Genomic DNA, 18,328 nt, shown 5'->3' with positions numbered 1-18,328 from the left:
AGAAGCCTGGTGGACTATAGTCCATGGGACTGCAAAGAGTAGGACATGACTGAGTGACCAAGCACACACATGGGCCCTTTCTAAGGAGAACCTCAGTTCAGTTCAGTTCAGTCGCTCAGTCATGTCAGACTCTGCAACCCCGTAGACTGCAGCACACCAGGCTTACCTGTCCATCACCAACTCCTGGAGCTTACTCAAACTCGTGCTCACTCCACTGAGTCAGTGATGTCATCCAACCATCTCACCCTCTGTCGTCCCCTTCTCCTCCCGCCTTCAATCTTTACAAGCATCAGGGTCTTTTCTTTGCATCAGGCAGCCAAAGGATTGGAGCTTCAGCTTCAGCATCAGTCCTTCCAGTGAATATTCAGGACTGATTTCCTTCAGGATTAAGTGGTTGGCTCTCCTTGCTATGTGAAGGACTGTCAAGAGTCTTCTCCAACACCACAGTTCAAAAGCATCAATTATTTGGCAATCAGCTTTCTTTATGGTCCAACCCTCATATCCACACATGACTACTATAGCTTTGACTAGACGGACCTTTGTTGGCAAAGTAATGTCTCTGCTTTTTAATATGCTGTCTAGGTTGGTCATAGCTCTTCTAAGGAGAGCTTAACCATCTCCTTTTCCTTGTGTCTGCATCCTGCCTTCTGTCCACCTCTGTCTGCCTTCCTTCAGGCAGGAGCTGGTTCTAGAGACTGGGTCCCCTTAGCAGGTGCTTCCCTAGAGGACAAGACCTGGAACTAGACTCCTTTAGAAATGCGTCTGCCACTCGGGAACCTTATAAAAGACTCCATCCCTCACCCCTGGACTTCAGAGCTGTGTCATTTCCTATTCTGCTACAGACCATAAAGCTACAGACCAAACACTCAGTGTTTCAGCATCAGCTTTACACATCGGAAAATAACTGAGCAAAGCCAAGAAAGTGTGCTGTGTATTGGATGTGATATCACATGGGCAGAGTAGTCAAGACAACCAATGTCTGGAAGTTTCACAAAACCATAAGAAATTCCTTTATTAAAGTGATTGCTTTTCCCCTAAACTTTGAAAATGAGGTGGTTTTTTTTTAATTAAAAAATTAATGGGAAGAAGAGATCTATATTAAATTTTTACAGTTAAAATTTTAAACATTTATTTTCTTTAAAGTTGCTCAGTTGTGTCCAACTCTTTGTGACCCCATGGACTATATAGTCCATGGAATTCTCCAGGCCAGAATACTGGAGTGGGTAGCCTATCCTTTCTCCAGCAGATCTTCCTGACCCAGGAATTGAACCAGGGTCTCCTGTATCACAGGTGGATTCTTTAACAACTAAGATATGGAAACAAAATAAAATAATACATAGAATCTTGACTACACGTGAAAATTACAGGGTTTGTAAATGCAAGTCCACTAAATATGTAATAACATTTTAAAGTGATTTTTCTACTAATTAGCCTGACACTAACCAAAACAAAATTTTAATCATTTCTATATACCTTTAATAAGACATAAAAACACCTATGATTATTATTCACTCAAGAAATATCTATCATATCAGTATCTGTCAATTTTCCAGTTTCTATCAAATGCCATGCTAAGCACTGTGGATACAAGAATGAAATCAATTTAGCTGAATTTAATATTCAGTAAATTGAGTTTTCAATTTACCGAATATTGAACTCAATTTGAACTCAACTGAGCTCAAATATGCAATATTACTTTTAAGTAGATTGGGAAAAGTTAAAGATGCATACTATAATCATTATAGTAACCACTAGCAACAACACAGAGAGATATAACTAGACCTAGAAAAAATTTAAATGGAACATTAAAAAATATTTGATTAACAGAAAAGAATGCTAGGAAGAAGAAAGGGAACAAAAAACAGATTAGACAGATAAAAAGTAAACAGACAGATGACAGACCTAAAAATAACTATATCAACTATGTAAAAATGCACTAAAAATTGAAGGCAAAACGTTGAATTTAAAACAGAAAAAAGAAAAACACCCAAGTATATGCTACCTAAAAAATACATACTTTAAATAAAAAGACGCAAAGAGGTTACAAGTGAAAAGGTGGAAAAAGATACACCACACAAACAGTAAGCACAAGGAAAGTAGACTGGCTATGTTAAAAATGGACTTCAAGATGGACAGTGACACTTAAGAGAAAAGCCACAGAATGGGCAAAAATATTCAAAATAAATACATCTGCCAAGGATCTTGTATCCAGAATATATAAATAGCTATTGCAACTCAACAGTAAGAGCAACAACCAGTTTTTTTCATAGGGAAAGATCTGAGTAGAGGCTTTGCAAAAGTTCTCTGAACAGTTAATAAGTACCTGAAAAGATGTTCAACATCTTTAGTTACTAGAGAAAACAAAAGCACACTAACTGCCACTGTGTAACCATTTGAAGCGTTAACACTTTAAAAGCTGGCAATACCAAAAGCAGGCACCAAAAAAATACGGGGGAAGCAGAACTCTCATACACTGCTGATGAGAATGAAGATACAGTTACTTTGGAAAACTCTTTTATAATTAAACATATACCTACTGTATGGTCCAGCCATTCACTCCTAGGTATTTATTCAAGAGAAATGGAAACACACGTTCACACAAAGCCTAATACAAAAATAGCCATAGTAGCCATATTTCCCAAACTGGAAACAATTTAAAAATCTAACAGGTAAAGGGATCTTTAAAAAAGTGATGTCCATACAATGGAATTTTACATGGCTACAGAGTAGAACAAACTGCTGATACACAAAACATGGATCCATCTCAGTATTGTTCTGTTGAGTCAAAGAACCCAGATACCAAACGGTACATACTGTATGACTCTATTTAAATAAAATTCTAGAAAATGTCAACCAACCTACAGAGTCAGAAAGCAGATCTGTGGTTGCCTGGGAATGGACGGGGAGAGATGGATGGACTAAAAGGGGACAGGAGGAAACTTTGGGGAGTGATTAAAGAGATCTGCATCCAGATTCATGCTATTGATTTCACAAGGCATATGCATTGGTGAAACTCCTTGAATTGTGTGTGTTAAATAGGTACAGATTTTGGTATGGAAATTATACCTCAATAAATTTATTTTTAAATACCACTGTTCCCATATTAAAAATAAAATGAATCTTTGTTTATGCTCGCAAAGGTCTCATAGTACATAAAAGTAAAATGCATGACTCTGTTTCAGCGTTATATAATAAAGGTCTGGACAAAGGTCTTCACAGAGACCATGATCTTTGACCTTTGACCTAGATCTCAAAATGTAAGGGTTGCATCAGACAGACACCAGGTTGGGGGGTGGGGGCAGGGTGGGTGGTTCCTGAAAGTGGAAAGAATGGCAAGTACCAAGGCATAAGGTAAAGAAGGGTGTATGGTGAACTTGAGACATGAGTGATACACAAGATTTTTCAAAAGTTGGTTTTGGAACATTCTTTTCTACCCAAAGAAGGGTGAAGTAATCTATAAAGAAAAAGAGAAACTTCTGGAAGCTTTAGTAAAGCAAGTTACACGATGTATGTGAGGAGTGTAACTAACATTCACCAAACCTTTTACTAGTGCTTTTTCAGGCATGTGGAAGATTATTGCCTCATCGCTTTCAAAATGAAGTGTGACCACTTCGGTCAATGAGATGTGAAATAGATGTAGCAAGTGTCACAGTAGTTGGCAGCTTTTAGAGCCGTTTTTGATTCGCTGAATTCTCTTCCCCTTCAGAGGAGATCAGAGAACAGGTTGAGTGGGAATTTCCAGGAGGTTTCTGAGTGGTTTTGATAAGCAGAACCCCCGGCCCCGCAACCCCTTTCCCACCTCCTTATACCCTGTGAAGAAAATATGTGTATATGTGTGAGTCACTCAGTCATGTCCGACTCTTTGCGCCAGGTTCCTCTGTCCTTGGAATTCTCCAGGCAAGAATACTGGAGTGGGTTGCCATTTCCTTCCCCAGAATATGTATAAATGGAGAAGAAGAGTCTTATTGGAAGCCTCAGAAGTTTGGGGGTTATTTGCAGATGCCCCCAAGGTAACTGGTTCTTTCTGATCCAAAGTGAGCTTTTATTCAGACAGTAACATAGAAGGGATTTCAGAGGACAAACATTGCAGAGAACCAGCTAGAAGGCTACCATAGTTCACAGATGATAAGTCCAGGCCCTGGGAAGGGCCATGATCATAGAAAAGCAGAGAAAGAGTTTGGAGATGTAATGGCAAGAACTGATATGAATTGAAAATAATTCTGAGACTGTGAAGAGCCTCCTGATGAAAGTGAAAGAGGAGAGTGAAAAAGTTAGCTTAAAACTCAACATTCAGAAAACTAAGATCATGGCATCCAGTCCCATCACTTCATGGCAAGTAGATGGGGAAACAATGGAAACAGTGACAGACTTAATTTTCTTGGGCTCCAAAATGACTGCAGATGATGACTACAGCCATGAAATTAAAAGATGTTTACTCCTTGGAAGAAAAGTTATGACCAACCTAGACAGCATATTAAAAAACAGAGACATTACTTTGCCAACAAAGGTCTGTCTAGTCAAAGCTATGGTTTTTCCAGTATGTATGGATGTGAGAGTTGGACTATAAAGAAAGCTGAGCACTGAAGAATTGATGCTTTTGAACTGTGGTGTTGGAGAAGACTTCTGAGAGTCCCTTGGACTGCAAGGAGATCAAACCAATCAATCCTAAAGGAAATCAGTCCTGAATATTCATTGGAAGGACTGATGCTGAAGCTGAAACTCCAATACTTTGGCCACCTGATGCGAAGAATTGACTCACTGGAAAAGACCCTGATGCTGGGAAAGATTGAAGGCAGGTGGAGAAGGGGATGATAGAGGATGAGATGGTTGGATGGCATCACCGACTCTATGGACATGAGTTTGAGTAAGCTCGGGAGTTGGTGATGGACAGGGAAGCCTGGTGTCCACAGGGTCGCAAAGAGTCGAACACAACTGAGTGACTGAACTGAACTGAACTGAATTGAGACTGTGAAAGAACCTGTGTCTAATTGTTTTCGAGTATTTAAAACAGAAGGTTCTTGAAAGAAGAGAGATGACTAAGTGCTGAGGTGAAGTTTGAAAATAATTAATTTAAAATGTAATTAATATTAAATTTAATCTTTCAGAAAGATTGAAGAAGGAGCTACTAGCAGTCTGGCAAAATACATCACGTCAAAAGCCTAGGCACGTTCCTATCCAGAGAAGGCTATAGAAAGATCATAAACTTTGGAAGAAATCAGACCTGGGTGTGAATCCTGAGTGAATTTGTCAAGTCATCCAGTTTCATTCATTCAGCAAATAGTAAACAACTTCATTCATGCACTAACTTCATTCATTCAATAACATTAAAGAACACCAAAAAGGCCACTGTCCTACTGGAGCTGAACTCCAAAAACAGGGAAGCAAACACTACACATTTAAGCCCTGTGCAGAAAACAGACCTGATATTGTGACCATGAAAAGGGGGCAAAAACAATAATACAGGCCTTGTCAAAGGTCATTACCATTTCACTTTGTTCAAAACTCTCATCTGGCACCAAGTCAAAAGCAGAGATTTCTGTGTCCTTTGTACTTACAAAAAGGACTGCCCTCACTTTCCTTTTGTTTTATACATTTCAAGAGCCAGCTGGGAAACTGTCCATTCTGAGACCATTTTTTAAAAAATCAAAAATTCTGGTTAATTAACACCATCTAGTGAGCATACCCTGAATGTTCACTGGAAGGGCTGACGCTGACTGCTGAATTAGGTTCCCACAGTTGTTTAAGGTGGGCACACTGATGATGCCGATTTACAGAAGAAAAGACCCTAAGCCACACTAGTAAGTGTGGAAAAGATGCAAAATCTAAACTGTACTGCAGAGACCACACTTAACAACTCCTGCCTCCCAACCCTGTTTACATCACAAGTTTCTTTCCTGCTCTTTTGTAGCATTAGAAGTGACTTGCAGTTGACTGTTGCCACCCCTTCTAAAGTCAATAAAGCCTAGCCTGGATTTCAGTCAAAATGACATTATTTCAAGAAAAGGCAATTGAAATCCAAATTAAGAAAGCTTCTGGACTTCAACATATGGAAGGAGCATTTAACTCCGGCATTGAGAGTTTTTATTTTTTCCAGGAAGTAATGTCAGTTCATGCAAGACTGTCACAGGCCTCTAAGTATTCTTGGACCCTTATTTTATCAACAGAGCACCTTATATCTCATCTAATAAGGATGGCAGGAGAAAGTTTCATAAGAAATCTTCTTATCAATGTGGAGAAGCTATAGCAACATCGTGGGAAACTCCAGAGAGCTTAAATAAAGATACTTCAACATCTAGGGACTTCCCGGGTGGTGCTAGAGGTAAAGAACCCACCTGCCAATGCAGGAGACCAAAGAGACTTGGGTTCGCTCGATCCCTGATTGGGAAGATCCCCTGGAGGAAAGCGTGACAGCCCACTCCAGTATTCTTGCCTGGAGAATGCCATTCTCAGAGGAGACGGGCAGGCCATGGGGTTGCAAAGAGTCAGACCCAGCTGAAGCAACTTAGCACGCAGGCATCTAAGTATACAGACTCCCATTGCTGGGGAGTCCGGTGTAATTGGCTTGGGATGTTTTAGGATTTTTAGAGGCTCCATAAGAGATACTAATATACAGCCAGAGTTGACATTTGGTGGCGTAAAAAGAAGAGAGGGGAGTTTATAATTATTCCCTCTACAACCATAAAGGGGAGTGTGCACCTTCATTCATTCACTGTCAGGGTTTCACCTACCTACAGAGGTCTAATATACCATGACCCCATTCTAATTGCAAACAAGTGGTTCTCCACCATCAGCCATCAAACCACACATTTCACACGTGGTATCTGATGACCAGCTACTGCAGACATCAGCAACCCTGATACAGAGTAAAGGTTCTTAACCTGGAGATGGAATTCAGATGGTCTGTGAACCGTGGATGGGAATCAATACTCCATCTGTCTTTTCACTAAACTTTCTTGGGAGACCAGCAGTTTCTTCAGTTATGAACACAGCTAACAAACCGCAACAGTATCGGCAGTTCCTGAGACTGTACCCACTGGTATCTTTAGGTCACGTTTCAGTTTTGCAGTCATCACTACTTTGATTTACGGTTATTTAACAGATCTGCTGTTAGATCGAAATATTCGGTGCAATAATCATGATGCATGTATGTTACTAGATCATGACTTTACTACTTTGATAATTTGTTCCAGTAAAACGGATTCTGAGAATGGCAATACTGTAGGAAGGATCTGAATGCTTCGCCAGAGCCCATGTGGTCAGTGGCACAAGAAAAGGGCACAAGCCCTGCTCTGCGCACGGTGCCCAGCACGTCCGCCTCCAAGGCCACCTCAGGAAAGGAGAAGCGCCCTCTCAGGCCGGAGGCACCCCGACAAAGCTGGCGCGCGGCCTCCCGTGCACTTCCGCAGATAAGATTTAACGTGAAAAGCCAGTTCAACGCGGCGGAGAATCGGCTGGATGAGCTTTCCCTTTCCCCTCAGCTGCCTCCTGCTCTTGGCATTTCGGAGTGCCCAGACCGCCAGGCTGGTAACTTGAGCCACCAAATTAATCAAAACACAACAGCACCCAGTTCAAGCCCAGGCAGACAAGACTGGAGCCAGACAAGCTCTCCTCCCGTGACCCCCGGGCCCAATTCCCCAGCCCCACCCGCCGGTGCGCCCCACCCCGGGATGCCGCGCACTCTTCCTCCGCCGCCCGCGCCCCCGGCCGGTGGCCCGGGCCCTGGGCCCGGGATCGCCCAGACCCAGTCGTGGTCTCCTTACCTCCTAGGGACACCCGCAGCCCCGAGGAGCTGCCGCGGCGCCCGCCCGCGCAGCGCGCACCTCCCGCCGCGCCCAATTCCACGCGCCACTCGGCTACTCGTTCACAGCGCTCTCACCGCCGCTGCGTCCGGCAGCTGCCCGATGGAGGAGTGTTGAGAAGGGGAAAGTGGCCAGACGGCACCGCCGGGAAGCCCGGAGCCAGCGGGGCCACCCGAGTGCCCACCCCGGCGCGCCTGCCGCTTAATCTGAGGCAGGGCCGCTGGCCACTCCCTCCACCCTGTTCGGCCACCTCCCCATCGCACACCCCCCAGTTCCCCACCTCCGACTCGCCACCTCTTACCCCGACTCGCACCCCTTTGCCGCGCCGCGACTCCTGAACCTTGGGCGCATCACCTCCTGCACCCCTTAACCTGGCCCCGCGGCCACCTGCCCCGCAGGCGCGCAGCCTTTTCTCGCCTCCCGCGCGCGCTGCCCCGGGCTGAGGGACGTCGCCTGGAGAGTTGGAGGGGAGGGCGGGGGGACGAGGGCGGGACCTGAGCCACTTCTTCCCTCCCTGGAAGCCTCGGTGGGGAGGCTGAGCCCTACAAAACCCGCCCCGGGCGGGCTGGCCGGGCGAGCTTCACCGCCGGGCTCCCAAAGCGCGCCGCGCCGGGGACGCGGGGGCCCGAGAGCCTGCGGGTCCCTGGACCGCGCCGTGGCTCTGAGCGGTCGCCCACCATGCGCCCGAGGACCGCGCCGAGACCACCGGCGCTGCTGTTGACGCTCTTGCTGGTGCTCCTGGTGGCGGCGCCCATGGAGGGCAAGGTGAGTACCCGGGGGAGGGGCGGGGGGCGCCGCTTCCCCTGGCAGCCTGCCCCGTCCGCGGGGAGGGCTGGCCTTGAACCTCTGCTGGTAGGTGCGGTGACAGTGGGCTCCAGGCAGACCCCTGGTTGGAGCAAGCGAGGATGCCCCGGGACAGGTGGAATGCGCGGGGTTGGAGGAAGAGGCGAGGGGGGAGAGGCTTGTTTCTGGTTCCCTAGAGATCAGGGGTGGGAGCTAGCCCTCCAGAGGGAGGGAGAGAGGGAAGCAGGTAGATAGATGGATGAATAGATGGATAGAAATGCAGGCAGATAGAGAGAGAGAGATGTGGGCGGATAGATAATCGCCAGGGATGAACGCTTAAGAGCACCGGATGTAGAGACACGCGAGGTCACCCTGGTGAATCAGAGCAGGCAGCATGGCCTGGCAGAGAGGACAGAGGGCTGGAGTTCCAGCCCTGCCACTTGGTAGATGTCATCTCACACCGAACTCTTACCCCTCCTGTTCCTCCTTATCAATACTTGCCCTCAGGGGTTCCATCAGTTTTGTTGAGAAAAGCAAATGCATCACTGAAAAGTTAGTACAGAACTCATGTTAGGATAAATCAAGCAATCTGTCTCCGTCATTTCTGTTCGAAATGTGAGAGATCCTGGATTCATTTAAATCCCCCTGCATATTTCTTGTTATCTGAGAAGATACATTTTTTTGTCCTCAAAACTGTTAGGACTCCTGGAGTAGACTTACTCGATTTTAACTGGTGTAAGTGCAATTTAACTTTTCAGCTGCTTTCTGTGACTTCTATTTTTGTAAGTTTTAAGAACTTAATTTGGGATGACAGTGCAGTATAAATTTCGTTTCCCAGGATGATCAGATTTTTTTTTTTTTTTACAAATTTCATGGTTAAGATTGTGATTGGAAATTAATCATCACATAAGTATGTGTTACATGAAAAGATTCTTCCAACCTACAGCCACAAGTAATCCAAGCATTTTCTTTTCAAATTAAACTTTATGACATTGCAGGTGAAGCTAAAACCCTCTTTATCATCTCCATACCTTCCCCCACCCCTGTCTAAAGAAGGGTGTCCACTCTCACCACTTTGGGTTTCTTTTCAGATATTTTTCTGTGCATGCGCATATGCATGTATAGACCCACAAACAATATGTCTTGTATGTATTTTTAACATAACTGGTACCATATACCTATGCTGTATATATACTTTTGCCTTCTACAGGTCTATCTACGCCAGTTTTTAAGACAGATCTACCTCTTTTTCTTTTTGCATTGTTGCAGTTTACCACAGTGTGAATATGCCAAGTTTAACTGAGCCATTTCCCTATCAATGAACATTTAGGCTCTTTAGTGTTTTATACTCTAAAGGATATTGTAATCCATGTAATCTCTTCATGAAGTTGGTTCTAATAAAAATGTGCTTTACCTAGACTAAGGATGACCAACCCAGGTAGCTCAGTACTTCTGAACATGATGGATAGAATTCAATCTAAGTCAGTATAGAATGTCTGCCAGCATTAATCCAGAAACAAATACAAGTGAAAAAAAAAAATAGCTGAAGTATCTCTATGTGTGTATGAGAAGGGCTGGGTTTGCACATTCTTCTAGAGTCCAAAGAAGAGGGGAGATTAGGGACAGGTGGAGAAAGAGGGGAAATATTACCGAGTAAAAACCAGCCTGAAAAAAGATGCTCTGTGATCCTACCGCCTCTACTTATACCAATTTTCAATTATACTGTCATATTCCTTTACTGTTTTTTACATAAGAAATTTTCTGTCTTACTTTTGGCCAAATCTTGGAGGCTAACTGCTGATGTTACAATGAATCCATTCGTATTATTTTTATCATGATTTGAAGTGAGCCTCTGTTAAAACTTTGCTGAGTTACACAGTGTCATTAGAAAGCATGAAATGTGCCCTCATCACATAGAAAAAAAGAAATCACAGCAAATTAACTGATAACTGGTTTGCACGGTGCCAACATGGCTCCCTCCCAAGGGTAACTCTGATGTTGGGCGAAGCTCTTGACCTCTCTGAGCCTCACTCTTTTTCATCTATAACATGAGGGAGTTTAAACCCTTTGTGAGGTCAGCAGGTGAGGTTTAACTGAGTGAGGCTTTGCGGGGAGTGGGGGCACTCTTTAGGGCCAACTAACTCTTGGCATTCTAGAATTCAGAATTAGCAATACCAGAATCCACCTTTTTCAGAAAAGAAGCTGGGAATCTAGTTTCCGTTAGAAATCTCTTAAATTCTAAATATTAGCAAAGAAATTAAAACTTTACAGAAGAAACAAACTGTAAGTTAAGAGCCAGGTATAGTCACTGGGCCATCCTATTTATCATCTTTGTGCTACGTAGTTACGGACATATTTTGCTCAAAATTCCTGTGATTTCATGTTAGCATTTCTCAAAACAAAGAAATAGCACTGTTCACCCTCTATTCGGAGTTCAGGCAGGGCGGAACTGTCCACCCACACAATTTGTTCTGAAGAACCCTGAGTAAAATCCTGCTGCTGCATTGCTGAAGGCATCCAGTTCCAGGCCTGACTATTCAGTACATGCCCAGTTTTTATAGCTGTTCCCAGGCCCAACTCGAAACTGGGAGGCACTCTGCCACTGCCACCAGTGGCTGGTCTGGGAGAAGCACAGAGAAAGCGCCTTCTCTGATTATCTGGGGAAGGTGAGAGTCATGGTTTGAGATATCGTACTTTATCCTTCCTCTCTTTGCCTTAAAATTCCAGACAGGGCAGGAATATGGCCAGCAAATATCAGGAGCCGAATAACAGCTGTGTTTAGGGAGGGTGCTTCTCAACTGATTTGGTTTTTAAATCTAAAAACAAAAATTAAGTTGAATTAAGAAACATTTCAAACAAACAAAAAGTCATGTAACAAACTCCAGTTTATCCGTCTCTGAGATTAAGCAAGTATTAAGTTTAGACCTGTTCGTTCTCACATCTCTCCCTTCAGGAAAAGAATAAGTAAATACAAGAAGCCCTACATTCATTTTTTGCCTCCTCTTCCACGCATGGTTTTATATTTATGCACCATGGATGCGTGTGTGTATCAGTCACCATAAAAAATAAATGCTATTGTTGTATGGTCCTTCAAGTGTAATAAATGATTTCACATGATACATACCTATTGGAGCTTGCTTGTGTCAGTCAGCAGGATGTTTCTGGATTTCATCCACATTGAAACATAGAGATGTGATTTGTTTACATACATATAAATGTAATAGCTGCCACATATGTAATAGCTGCCACATAGTATCCAATTACATAAATAAAATACAATTTATTTTTCCATCTGCCCAAACAGTTTGTTTCTTTGCTCTCATCTTACAGAATTGAAATTTACAGCTTTTGTATATGTACCATTGTGACAACCAGATGGTGAATTGCTAGGAGGAATTCAAAGAGGGTTATCAGAGAAAACATATTTTAAATTGTGTTAGGGATTGTCAAATCGACTCCAACAACTTGTCAGAATATCTGTCTTCCTATATCCTCAGCAAAACTTGATGTACTGAGATGTTAATGGGTGTGAAATCGGATGTTGTTTTGACTAGTGAGTTTAGGAACCTTAGCATTTTTTGATTGACAGTCTATAATTCTCTCTGAGTGAATTGCATAAATAGGTCTTTGCCTATTTATCTTTTGTGACCTTTGCCTTTTTGTTACTAATTAATTAGAAGTTGTTTATATTTGGATGCTGAATTAATTCTGCTATTTAAATGTGCAGAAAATACTTCATTCCAGGTTTTGGCTTACCTTTTCATTTAGTTATTGGTGCCTTAACGTATAATTTTTCTTTTCACTATAATCTCAAACTTATCCATGTTTTCCTTGATTTCATTGATTTTGTGTTTTGCATCTTGTTGAGATCTTTTCCTTCCCCGAGATTATAAAAATGTTCTCCTATGTTAAAAAAATTATAGTTTAATTCTTTTGCATTTAAGACTCAATCTTTGAATTGTTTTCTATTTCTGGGATTATAATCTTATCTTTCTCCATATAGAAAAAGAATTGTCCCAATATTATTTATTAAAAAGTTCATCCTTTTCCTCACTGTTTTGCTATGTTACATCTGCAAACATGTGAACCAAGCACTCATTAATATTTGATCTGCTTGAATTCTTACATGGGTCTGTTAATTCAGGGCTTTAATTTCTCACAATGTTTTAGAGTTTTCTGGGTTTTTCTAAGTATTTGACATTCTTAGTGTTATTATAAATAATATATTCTTTTAAAAATGTATAGTCTAATTAATATAAATTTATTTAAAAAGTAGTTGAATTTTATATTTGGACTTTGATCGAGCAACTTTGAATAGTCCAAATGCATTTAAGGCTAAAAAGCTTCCCCTAAACACTGTTTCAGCTGCATCATACAAGTTTTGATAAAAACTACTTTAATATCATTAAGTTCAAAATCTTTTCCAATTTTTTCTTTGTCTTATGGGTTATGTAAATGTTTATTTCTTAATTTTGAAACATAGGAAAATTTTCTAGTTTTTTTATTGAATTGTGGTAGAGATGATATTCTGACTTCAATTTTTTCTGTATTTCTTGTCACTAGATCAAGATTTTTTATTGTGTTATTGAAATTGTGACATGTGTGCATACGTGGGATTTTTTTTTGTATATCCTGTATTTAACCTGAGATTATCTATTTTCCATTATCTTGAACATTCTCAGATTTTTTTAATGTTTTTAATTAATTTATTTTTTTTACTTTTTGTTTTGTTTTTGGGTACAGTCGATTAATATTGCGATAGTTTCAGGTGAACGGCAAAGGAACTCAGCCATACATACACATGTATCCGTTCTCCCCCCAAGCTCCCCTCTTATCCAGGCTGCCATCTAACACTGAGCAGAGTTCCCTGTGCTGCACAGTAGGTGCTTGTTGGGTATCCATTTCAATATAGCAGTGTGTGCATGTCCATTCCAAACGCCCGAAATGTTCCTTCCCCTTGGCAACTGTAAGTTCATTCTCTGAGTCTGTGAATCTCTTCTGTTCTGTAAGTTCATTTGTATCATATCTTTTTGGATTCCACATATAAGGGATGCCATACGATATTTCTCCTCTGTCAGACGTTTATTTTTTATATTTCTCCTCCCCGCTCTCTACTCTTGGCATTTTCAGGAGCCAGGCTCAGCCTTCTCATTTTTCCTCCAGTTCTCCTGACTTCTTATGTTAGATATCTTTCCTGTGTGACTGAGCTTCTCCTGGCGCTTCCTCCCTGAGAGGCCAGTTTGGCCATGGGCTTCACACAGGCACGGCCTTATGTGCCTTGAGACTCCCCCATGGCTTCCTGTTGCACCCCAAAAGTGCAGGCCACTAACACCTGTAAGGCAAAGCTCTGACCAGTGGAAGGTGGGAACCATTAGATAAACTATTCTCTTTTCCCCACAGAAGAAGGGTCTTGAACTGCAGAGGTTCTCACAGACTCTCCAGGAGACCCCCTCATCAGTTGTACCAGACCAAATTGTAACATACTGAGCTTTTCTTTTTTTCTGGAAGAAAGATATTTATCATTTATAACAGATATTTATAATTTAAACCACATGATTGTATACACTACAAATGAAGGCTAGCTCAGGTCCTTTCCTAGTAACAAGCTTCCAGAAACCTCGACAATATCTTCAGTATAAACCTGTGCAGGTAGAATATTGATCAGAAAACCCTAAGCTGGATGTCACTTCTGGGTTTAAATGAAACCTGGATAATTCTCATCAGATCAGTCGCTCAGTTGTGTCCGACTCTTTGCGACCCCATGAATCACAGCACGCCAGGCCTCCCTATCCATCACCAACTCCCGGAGTTCACCCAGACTCACGTCCATCGAGTCAGTGATGCCATCCAGCCATCTCATCCTCTGTCGTCCCCTTCTCCTCTTGCCCCCAATCCCTCCCAGCATCAGAGTCTTTTCCAATGAGTCAACTCTTCTCATGAGGTGGCCAAAGTACTGGAGTTTCAGCTTTAGCATCATTCCTTCCAAAGAAATCCCGGGGCTGATCTCCTTCAGAATGGACTGGTTGGATCTCCTTGCAGTCGAAGGGACTCTCAGGAGTCTTCTCCAACACCACAGTTCAAAAGCATCAATTCTTCGGCGCTCAGCCTTCTTCACAGTCCAACTCTCACATCCATACAGGACCACAGGAAAAACCATAGCCTTGACTAGACAGACCTTTGTTGGCAAAGTAATGTCTCTGCTTTTGAATATGCTATCTAGGTTGGTCATAACTTTCCTTCCAAGGAGTAAGCGTCTTTTAATTTCATGGCTGCAGTCACCATCTGTAGTGATTTTGGAGCCCAGAAAAATAAAGTCTGACACTGTTTCCACTGTTTCCCCATCTATTTCCCATGAAGTGGTAGGATCGGATGCCATGATCTTCATTTTCTGAATGTTGAGCTTTAAGCCAACTTTTTCACTCTCCACTTTCACTTTCATCAAGAGGCTTTTGAGTTCCTCTTCACTTTCTGCCATAAGGGTGGTATCATCTGCATATCTGAGGTTATTGATATTCTCCCAGCAATCTTGATAGGCCCCAGTAAAACTACTAGGAAAACCTAAGGCTTCTTTATAATAACTTTTACTCACTTTCAGTTTTCACTTTTGTGCATTGGAGAAGGAAATGGCAACCCACTCCAGTGTTCTTGCCTGGAGAATCCCAGGGACGGGGGAGCCTGGGAATCCCATCTATGGGATGGGATCGCAGAGTCGGACACGATTGAAGCGACTCAGCAGCAGCAGCAAAGGAGAGTAAACCCAAGAAATCACAGTAGCTGCCTTTCTTATGGGCTTCCCAGGCGGTGCTAGTGGTCAAGAACTGCTTGCCAATGAGGAGGCATAAGAGATGTGGGTTTGATTCTTGGGTTGGAAAGATCCCCTGGAGGAGAGAACGGCAACTCACTGCAGTATTCTTGCCTGGAGAATTCCATGGACAGAGGAGCTCGGTGGGTCATGACCCACCTCAGTTCAAGTCCCTATACACAGTGACTGTGACCTTGAAAAAGGTGTCCCTGTTGCATTTCCATATCCCTCATCACCGAAAGTTGTCAACAACTTAAATGCTCAAGACAGTCTCTCTGGTGTCCATCAAGGGCTCAGTAACTGTTCACTCTCATTATTACTGTCATCACAATCATTACTATTGCTAACATACTGGACTTCTGTTTCCCAACCTGCTGTATCTAATGACGTGCTCCCATCCATCTTTCAATGTTTAATTCTCTCTGCTACTGTTTGTAATGTCCAGGAGATTTTCAATCTACTGTAATTTTCCATAATGAAAAAGAACTCGGAGCTATTCAACAAGGGTTATAACCCCAAACCTATTAATTCCCAGTTTTTTAAAACTTTCTGCCTTAGTTTCCTCATCTTATAATGAAAGTAAGAGATCTACCTCAGGATTGTATGAGGATTAAATGATTTAACACATACAACACACACTCTACCATGCCTGTCACATAGTAATCATCCAGTAAATGTGAAATGTGATTATTTTTATTCCCTAAATGTTACTTTAAATGACTATTCTTATTTCTAGATGTTCTTTTGGACTCTAAGTCTGTCTAGGGTTTTCTGATTTGTTGGGGTTATTTTTCGGTCTTTTTTGTAGGGATTTTTTCCTCCTTTTTATACCTTTAGTCATTTTGCACTTATTTGTATTATCTTTCTGATTCTTTTTGTATGATTTCAAGATTTGGTAGTGCATCTTATTTCTTCAGTCTGTTGACTGACTCTCACTCATGGGGAGACTCTAGAAATGAGAGATTTGGGGGAAATAAGCCTCCTCTGTCATCACAGCTTGCACCCTCACCCACTCATCACTCCCACACTGGAGCTGTCCTGCCTTGGGAGAAAAAAAAGAGCAGAGTAGTTCTAAGGCTCCCAGGGGGATTTTCCCCACTTAGACAGACTAATGCAATAACAGTAATGGTTTGGGGGGAGGGGGATGGGCACCCAAGCACGTTTCCATTCCTGTCCTCAAGGTCACCCTCCTCAAGACCTCTCCTACTGCCCACTTCCTCCAAACATGCTATTCTTACATTTTTTAAAGTGTTTTTAAAATTTATTTATTTTTAATTACAGGATAATTGCTTTACAATGTGTTGGTTTCTGCCATACATCAACATGAATCGGTCATAGATATACATATATGTATCCTTCTTGAACCTCCCCAGAGAAGCCACTGGCATCCCACTCCAGTACTCTTGCCTGGAAAATCCCATGGACTGAGGAGCCTGGTGGGCTGCAGTCCATGGAGTCGCTAAGAGTCGGAAACGACTGAGCAACTTCACTTTCACTTTCCACTTTCATGCATTGGAGGAGGAAATGGCAACCCACTCCAGTATTCTTGCCTGGAGAATCCCAGGGATGGGGGAGCCTGGTGGGCTGCCGTCTACGGGGTCGCACAGAGTCGGAAATGACTGAAGTGACTTAGCAGCAGCAGCAGCTTGAACCTCCCTCCCACTTAACCACCCCCATCCCACCCATCTTCGTTGTCCCAGAGCACCAGGATGAGCTCCGGCCTAGACTTACATTTGATGACCAGGGCAAGGTCAAGGCCACACAGCAAAGCCACCAGCTTCGTCTCTCTGAACAGACTAAGGGTCTTGCTCCTTGAGTGTTTCTGTGGGGTTACAGTCCTTGGTTGGTATCCAAACATGGTCTAGGGAAATAGTCTGAATTAAATGCAATTTGTCATTGTATTTCCCTTATCACTGTTACCATGTTACCCAGAACACAGTAATAACTGCCCAGTGTTACCTGTACCTAAGGTTAACTTTGTTAAATACTGCAATTGATTAAGACCCCCAAACCTATATGTGTTTGCGCCTGACAGCGGGGCTGTCTGGTCTACACACATCCTCTGGTCCTTCAGCCTTGTGCAGTTAACCACACACATGTTTGACCTTCAGTCAAAAAGCAGCCATCCATTGCTTCTCAGCCTTTTGGCTAAGATCTAGTGTAAAAAGCAGCCATCCACCAGTCATAGATTTTTCAAGATCAGTAAAAAAAAACTTTGTTCTACAAAGTTTATATCCAGCCTCAGCCTAAACTTTGTAATCATAACAGATTTTCACCATAGGTCATTTATTTCACCTCTGTTTTCAGTTTAAGAAAATAAGGAAACCAAAATTATATCAACTTAACAGGATAGACAAGTTCCATATTAGCTCTACTACCATGGCCTGGAGCTTAACCTCTCTGAGCTGTCTTCATCTCTAACAGTCTGATAAGAAAGCATCTTACTTCAAGTTCTACATCATCTCACAAGATCTAATCACTGGCTCTTGTCTTCTCTAAACACCCACCCATGCATGTTCTCATTTCTCCTGGGGTTCTTCCGGTAACCCTCAATTAAGACTTCTGGCTTCAAGTATGTTTTCTTATCCAAAATTGAATTAAATTATATCAGCTTTATATGTAATATAAGCTTTTTTCATTTTCATTGCTTTTGTAAGTTGGATAAATAAATGTCTATGTTCACGCCATCCTAGGAGTGGAGCCATAACTAGGAGTCATATATATAATTTAAAAATTTCCAGTAGCTACATTAAAAAAGAAACAGATGAAATTTATTTTGATCTATTTTATTTATTCTAATATATCCATAACAATATCATCACAACATGTAATCACTATTATAAACATTGAGAGATATGTATCTTCTTTTTGTATTAAGTTTTCAAAATCTGCTGTTTTGCACTTCTAGAACCTTGCAGTTCAACTAACTAATTTCAGGTGTCTA

General features: G+C 42.2%; 3 protein-coding genes across 19 annotated transcripts in view; 2 read left to right on the top strand and 1 right to left on the bottom strand.

Moving 5' to 3' along the window:
* The window catches only part of COL4A4 (collagen type IV alpha 4 chain), a 171,397-nt gene extending 162,971 nt beyond the window's left edge, over positions 1 to 8,426 (bottom strand). For 12 of the 14 annotated variants that reach the window (XM_086337753.1, XM_086337794.1, XM_086337764.1 and 9 more), the window contains exon 1: positions 8,101 to 8,426. The gene's annotated coding sequence lies outside the window, so the exon portion shown is untranslated. Of the gene's footprint in view, positions 1 to 7,760; positions 7,895 to 8,100 lie in introns of all 14 variants that reach the window. The other 2 variants (XM_086337725.1, XM_086337735.1) reach the window with 2 other exon arrangements.
* LOC147377746 (uncharacterized) lies at positions 6,623 to 8,054 on the top strand. The gene is made up of 2 exons (XM_086338161.1): positions 6,623 to 7,524; positions 7,768 to 8,054. Exons 1-2 carry the CDS (start codon positions 7,251 to 7,253, stop codon positions 7,914 to 7,916), a joined length of 423 nt encoding a protein of 140 aa, XP_086194287.1. The 5' UTR covers positions 6,623 to 7,250; the 3' UTR covers positions 7,917 to 8,054.
* The window catches only part of COL4A3 (collagen type IV alpha 3 chain), a 162,174-nt gene continuing 151,958 nt past the window's right edge, over positions 8,113 to 18,328 (top strand). For 3 of the 4 annotated variants that reach the window (XR_015141280.1, XM_086337857.1, XM_086337866.1), the window contains exon 1: positions 8,113 to 8,564. Coding sequence is in view for 1 of the 4 variants with exons in the window: in XM_086337857.1 (XP_086193983.1) it covers positions 8,478 to 8,564 (87 nt within the window). In the remaining 3 variants the exon portion in view is untranslated. The remainder of the gene's footprint in view (positions 8,565 to 18,328) is intronic. The other variant, XM_086337881.1, reaches the window with a different exon arrangement.

This window comes from Bos grunniens, chromosome 2 (genome assembly GCF_055505025.1).
Source record: "Bos grunniens cultivar Pamir isolate PY7600 chromosome 2, Bosgru_T2T1.0, whole genome shotgun sequence".
Taxonomy (NCBI): domain Eukaryota; kingdom Metazoa; phylum Chordata; class Mammalia; order Artiodactyla; family Bovidae; genus Bos; species Bos grunniens.
Note: the sequence above shows the minus strand (reverse complement) of the source record. Positions and strands in the feature narration are given on the sequence as shown.